Source organism: Dermacentor silvarum, chromosome 2 (assembly GCF_013339745.2).
Source record: "Dermacentor silvarum isolate Dsil-2018 chromosome 2, BIME_Dsil_1.4, whole genome shotgun sequence".
NCBI lineage: Eukaryota > Metazoa > Arthropoda > Arachnida > Ixodida > Ixodidae > Dermacentor > Dermacentor silvarum.
Genome location: NC_051155.1, coordinates 34165181 through 34171965, shown reverse-complemented (window position 1 = coordinate 34171965; position 6785 = coordinate 34165181). Strand labels below are relative to the sequence as shown.

The 6785-nt window shown below is 53.4% G+C and overlaps 1 protein-coding gene across 1 annotated transcript; it reads left to right on the top strand.

Moving 5' to 3' along the window:
- The first annotated feature begins 1638 nt into the window (after positions 1-1638).
- On the top strand, positions 1639-2772 carry LOC119439967 (uncharacterized). The gene has a single exon (XM_037704924.2). It carries the CDS (start codon positions 1684-1686, stop codon positions 2770-2772), a length of 1089 nt encoding a protein of 362 aa, XP_037560852.1. The 5' UTR covers positions 1639-1683.
- The last annotated feature ends 4013 nt before the right edge of the window (positions 2773-6785 follow it).

The following is a 6785-nucleotide window of genomic DNA, read 5'->3' as shown; positions in this document are numbered from 1 at the left end:
TTTTCCCTTACCCACTTCCCAAATAGCCTTGCAATCGTTATTTAAATAAATTATTTTCTCTCTCTGATAAATTTGCGGCATCACGTTCACACAATCTATACGTCAAGAATAGGTGCGCAAAAAATCAGGCTTGATCCTTCAAACTAAAGTCAAGAAAATTATCCACCTGATAATGACGCCAAAGGATGACTGATGCAGGGATCTTTTGCATTTTGCATGTGGTACGCTTCAACTGTTTCCCTCATAGGCTAATTATTACGACGGTGAATTATCGTAGCACGCTGAAAACGGAGTCCAAGGCCAGACGTGCAAGAGTACGCTCCCATATGCGATATGCTATCGCTTTGACTCGTTCTTTGGTGGCTTTCAGGCGCACGTTGACAGGACGCCCAATGTGTCCGGTATACATGCCCCTGCGTGATATGACAACTGCTCAAGCACAACCGTTCTGCAAGGAACACGTGGAGCAGTGCTATATAAGGTTTTACGTGCCAAACTCACGATCTCATTATGAGGCCCACCGTAGAAGTGGCTCGTCTCCAGGATAATTTTGAGTACCTGCGGATCTTTGACGTGAATTTAAATCTATGTGCACAACATATATGGCATTTCGCACCCATCGAAATGCGGCCGCCGCAGACAAGATCGTACCCGCTACCTCGATCTCTGTAGTGCAGCCCCATAGTCACTGGTCTACCGCGGTAGTTATGGTGCAGTGTGCTTTTCGCTCCACTTGTTTGCAAGGAAAACTATAGTTTCTCGGCCTTGCGTCGAACACTGGCGCAGATGCCACGTATTTTCTTTGGCGCTGAGAAGACCACGTCCACGCCTTATCGTTTTGCCACATTATGAATGCCATTGGACATACTGTGCACATAAGCCACAACAGAGGCATTTCTTCCGCGTGAGTTCCTGCGGTCTGGCACCTTTTTAATGCGATTGGCATTCTTAGGGAGCTTCACACATTTTGCGGCCTTGTTTGTTTATCTATATGCATCTTCTTCCAGCCCCACTAGGCTGCCGACTTGCTGACCAGTCAACACTGACCTGAATTGAAAACTTGCTGTGACTTCTGCTCGCCTGTAAACAGAATGGGTCACCGGATGTGTACGACTGGCTATGTGCCCGAACAGACAAGATCGGCACTGAGTATGTGTAATTGGTACGTGTTCAATCTTGACCTATCCTCCAGAATACATGCGCCAAGGTGACACTAGGCGTATTTCACAAAGAAGGGTGAAATACGCCTAGTATTAGCGTCGCCAATCATTTGCACAGGCGGGATGCGCCATCAATTTTTTTATCAACTAGATAATCTGTTCGCAAGATCTTCTTAGCACATGGGCGGTATATCCAGCTTTTTTAAGCCAATAAATTTGCAGGCATAAGATATTTTGTCGGAGGCGCTGCGGTCGTCGAGGTGAGCGGACGCGTTCACATCGGCTCCGTCTTCTACAAATGATTTCGCAGCGATTTCAACTGTATTTTACCGACTGTCTTTCACCAACGGTACTGTGAAGTCGAGAGGCATCGACGGATACCCGATTTTGAGGTGGGCCACCATTATTCGCGGAGATATTGAACTTTCTGTGCTCCGATCACGCCGCAGCCGGCAAGGCCTAGCCGAACGCTAGGCCTAGCCGGCGCAACAGCTGCGCGCCGCCGACAGACGGCTTGCCACGTATGCGGACTTTTACCAACAAAGCGGCACAAGCCGACGAACGTGACTCAAGAATGAGTGTGCAATTGATGGGGGAAGACATTTCCCCCGACGAAATTACCGAAGAAGCCGGATGGAAGACCGCCGGAGCGCGGCGTTCGAGACCCCGAAACCGCGGGGAGAACCAGACGCACGACATCGACACAAGAACGGACACGCTCGGCACCGGCCAGCAAGTTACCAGAGCCAGGTATATCAAAGGAAAGGTCATCAAGGCGGGACGCATGCCCAGACGCCCGAAGGATGAAATCAAGATCGTGGTTCGACCGCAGGGCGGCCTCGACATCGTTAAGGTCGGCGCCCCGACAGTCACCGCCGCCATCTTCGCGGCCGCCGGTATAACTGGAGAAGAAATCGCGGAAGACACCGTCTGTCCGAACTCACATCAGAACATCGTCGTTGTCAGCACTCCAAAACGATCGAACGCGGACCGCTACGCCAAAATGCGGCAAATTCAGATCAAATTGAAACTGCACGAAGTCAACGCGTACGAAACGGCACCCGATTATACAACGAAAGGAGTGATTCGAGGCATCCCCATTGAGGACGGACCCCAAGTGCTGGACAAGAACATCGCAAACCAGAGAAACCCACTGGCACTGGCGGCCAAACGCATCGGAAATACGACCACGGTAGTCATCGCGTTCGACGGACTCAAGGTACCCAACTTCGTATGGTACGGCGCAACCCTAATCCCTTGCAAGTTGTATCGCAAGCATATTGATATCTGCTATCAATGCGGTCGCCCTGGCCACCGCATGGACGTTTGCCCAAATCCCGCCAACTGCATCTGCCGGGGCTGCGGCCTCCGCAACCCCGACCAAGGACATCAATGCTCGCCCAAGTGTAACCTATGCGGCGGTGCTCACATGACCGCCGACAAAGCCTGCAACGCAAGGTACAAGGCTCCGTACGTGATTCGCAGACGACGACGGGAGCGCCAAAACGCAAATAACCAACTGCAGTTGGTTATTTGCGTTTTGGCGCTTGACGCAGGAAGACTTCCCTCCCATCCAGCCGACCAGACGCAGATCCAGGTCGCGATCGCCTAGCCGGTCCCGGTCTCGCAGCAGGCAAAAACACAGCCGCGCTCCGACGAGATCCAGGTCCAGGACACCAGCTCCCGTAGACAAGGTGAGCTAGGCGGACACGGTCCGGGGCACCGCGCGGGAGGGGGTCGGCAAAGCACCTGAAGTCCCAGAGCACAATCAAAAGGCCGATAACGGCGTCTTAGAGGCGCTAAGGAAAGAGAACGCGGTAATGCTCGAACTAGTCCAAAAGCTAATGCAAGAGATGCGAGAACTCAGACGCGAGCGCACCGCGGCAGATCAAAATAAACAGAGCGCACAACCACCGGTGCCGGCGAGAGTTCCTGACGCGGACGCACCAGCCCCAAAAAAACGGGCGATACAACAACAAACGCACGAGGGAGGTTTCGAGAGCGAGGTATGAGCGGAAATTACCGACATCAAGAGAATGCTATGCACCATGCAAAGTACCTTTGAGACCCTTCACGCAACAGTCCTCGGGCTCTCAAACAGGACCACTAACCTCGAGGGAAACGTGCAGATGATATTGAATCACTCCGTGTTCACGCAAAGCGGACACGTAACGGCGAGCACCGACGCGTGACCTAGCAACCATCAAGGGCAGCCGGGTAACTCACAGCCGCTTCAACATGGCCAACGATAATCGAGGGATAGTAATATGGCAGTGGAACTGCCGTGGCTTAGCCGGCAAAAAGGCAGTTCTTCAGCAACACATCAGACACGCAACACGTAAACCGGACGTAATATTGCTTCAAGAAACGCTCACGAACGTGGCTTCTTTAACAGGTTACAAAACTCACGGCAGCAAAATCGAGGGAAGGGGTCTATGCACGCTCGTGAAGAAGAGTCTCACATTCGTTGACCACGAACTAAGTGGCGTCCAGATGGAACACGCTCTCATCGAACTGATACCCACCAAGCAGAGGAAACAAAGCATATTCGTACTGAACGTATACAGCAGTCCGTCGAAACCCCGCCAACGCTTCCGGGCGCTGTTTCTGAAGACGCTCAAGATTGGCGGGTCCAGAACGCTGATTGCAGGGGGCGATTTCAACGCGGAAGACACGGCGTGGGGTTACGGATATAGCACGGCCAAGGGATTACAACTCGGACAAGAGGCGCAGAAACTCGACTTCACGTTGATTACGGATCCGGCTCAAACGACGAGAATCGGCAACTCCACCACCAGGGACACGACCCCGGACCTGACGATCGTCAGAAATTCCGGGACGACGGACACCACGTGGAAAAACACGTCTACCGACCTGGGGAGCGACCACATGATCCTCGAAATACACGTCCCGACGCCGGACAAGGCGCAGGGCAGTAATCGCAAATTCTAATGGACCGACTAGGAATATTTTAGAAAAAAAGTTGTCGCAGTTTCACCCGAAAGGCGAAGCACCAATTGCGATAGCAAATTATTAGAGCTATATGGAGTAAGGATAGTAGTTTTATCAGCTGTATAAACTTGGACATGCAGCAGCACCAGTAACGCGCAGAACTGTTGTCGACGCCATCGGCGTTTTGCCCGCGTTCGCACCGAACGCGCGCAGAGTTTTTATATAAATACGTATTTGGTGCCGCAGCTAAACATCGCCTCCCCTCCCTCCCTCACGTCCCCCCACAGCCATTCGCGCGACGGAGAAAGTTGCGTTTGCTCTCTATATATAGAAAGGAGGAAAGAGACGCTTAATTCTGCGGGCCTTCAGGGTGCCCGGCGCAGAACGCGCGTTTGCTCTCCGACGTGCGTTCGCTCCCCGTGAAAGCGGGCGTCCCTTGCGCCCTTTCACTCGCACATACAGCGTCCGGAGCGCGGCGACGATTTCATCGCCGTTGACGTCATACGGAACCTCACGGCGACGGCGACGACGACGGCAGAAATCTGGTTTGGAGTGTCCATATAATTGCTATCGCAATAAAACATGACCAACAACAGCCTTCAGGAGATACGATCACGGACATCGAAGCGTGGACCCGCTAGTTGGTCGCGGATGCCAAAGCGTCAACCAGGACCATCGAAACCGAGGTCGAAACGGACAAAATGGACAGCCGCCTGGCGCATCTCATCGAGGCGAAGAACTCGGTCCTGGCCAGATGGAAGGGACAGAGACTCAATCGGAGACTCAGAAAGAAAATAGCTGAGATCAACCGCAACATCGAGGAACACTGCCACACGCTCAACCGCCAGCAACGGGATGAGTTATGCAATGCAGCGTACGGCCAACTACATAACGGGAAATCGTGGAACCTGCTCAGGTACCTGTTGGACGAAACGAAGACCAAGTGCCACCAGAGGGACTGTCTCGCACGTCTGTTGCACAAAGAGCTCGAGAAGCACGGCGAAGATGCAGTGACCACCCGGTTACGAGCAAAGTACGTGCCGCACACTTCGACCGTACAACACAGCCCGTATGAGGGGGATCCGAACGAAGAATTGGATAAATAAAGATAAAGCGCAGAAGAGATCAGGACGGCACTGCACAACCTCCACAGCAGATCGGCGCCGGGCCCCGACCGGGTGTCAAATCGCGCCCTGAAGAATCTCGACGACATATCTGTGGAACAGTTGACGGCATACATCAATGACTGCTGGCAGCATGGCAGCCTCCCACAACAGTGGAAAACTGCGACAACGATCCTCATCCCAAAACCCGGAAAAGCGCCGAGCCTCGACAACCTTCGCCCCGTATCGCTAACGTCGTGCGTCGGCAAGACCATGGAGCACGCACTACTTAACCGCTGGCAAGCCCACTTAGAGCAGAAAGGAGCATACCCACCATCCATCATAGGATTCCGCCCACACCTGTCAACGCACGACGCAATGATACAACTGAAGCACCAGGTGCTCGACGACCAGACGAGAGACACCAGAGATATTCCAGGCCTCGACCTCGAGAGCACGTTCGATAGAATCGCGCACTCGGCGATCTTATGCCAAATATCGCGCCGCAACCTCGGCTTACGCACGTACAACTACGTGAAAGATTTCTTGACAGAGAGACGAGCTGTTTTAGTGTCCGGCGACCTCCATCTAGAAGAGCAAACGCGGGGAAGCACTGGCACCCCGCAGGGCTCGGTCATCTCGCCCACGCTATTCAACCTGGTCATGATTGGGCTAGCACAAAAACTGCAGGTACTCGAAGACCTACGGCACACCATATGCGCCGACGACATCACCATCTGGGTGAACGAAGGCAGCGCCGGTCACATCGAAACGGCGCTGCAACTAGCAATTGACACCATAGAGGAACACCTCATGGGTACGGGGTTACGATGTTCGCCGAAAAAGTCGGAACTCCTACTCTACCGCCCCACGCAAAGGGGCCGACCACCCGGGGGTGGTAGGCATGCGGCGACGACCAGGTGAGAATACGAAGAGATCAGACTACGCACAAGCAACGGAGCAACAATCCCAATAGTCCAGAAAATAAGGGTCCTGGGCATGATAATACAGGCCAACGGCGTCAATGGCGAAACAATGACTAAACTCAAGCACAAGACAACCAACGCCATGAGACTCCTCAAGCGGGTAACTAGCAGAAACAAACGGAATAGGGAGGCGAGTCTCACACGGCTCATACACTCTTTCGTCATGTGCCACATTGCGTACGTCGCGGAATCCCACAAGTGGTACAAGGGAGAAGAAGCCAAGATCAACGTCCTCATCCGCAGGGTGTACAAGATAGCACTAGGTCTACCCCAGTCCACCAGCACTCACCGCATGCTCCAGCTCGGGCTTCAGAACACGCTGAGCGAAATCGCCGAGCCGCAGTGCACTTCACAACTCGAAAGATTAGCGGGCACGAGAACGGGACGACAGATCATGGAAAGTCTCGGCATCCGTTACCACACACAACAGAGACAGAAAGTGGCCGTTCCGGACGCGATAAGACAAACGCTAAGAGTTGACCCGATTCCAAGGAACGTCCACCCGGAACACAATCGGGGCAGAAGGGTGGCCAGAGCCAGAGCTCTCCTCCACACCCACGGAGACGAAACGCGGACACGATTCG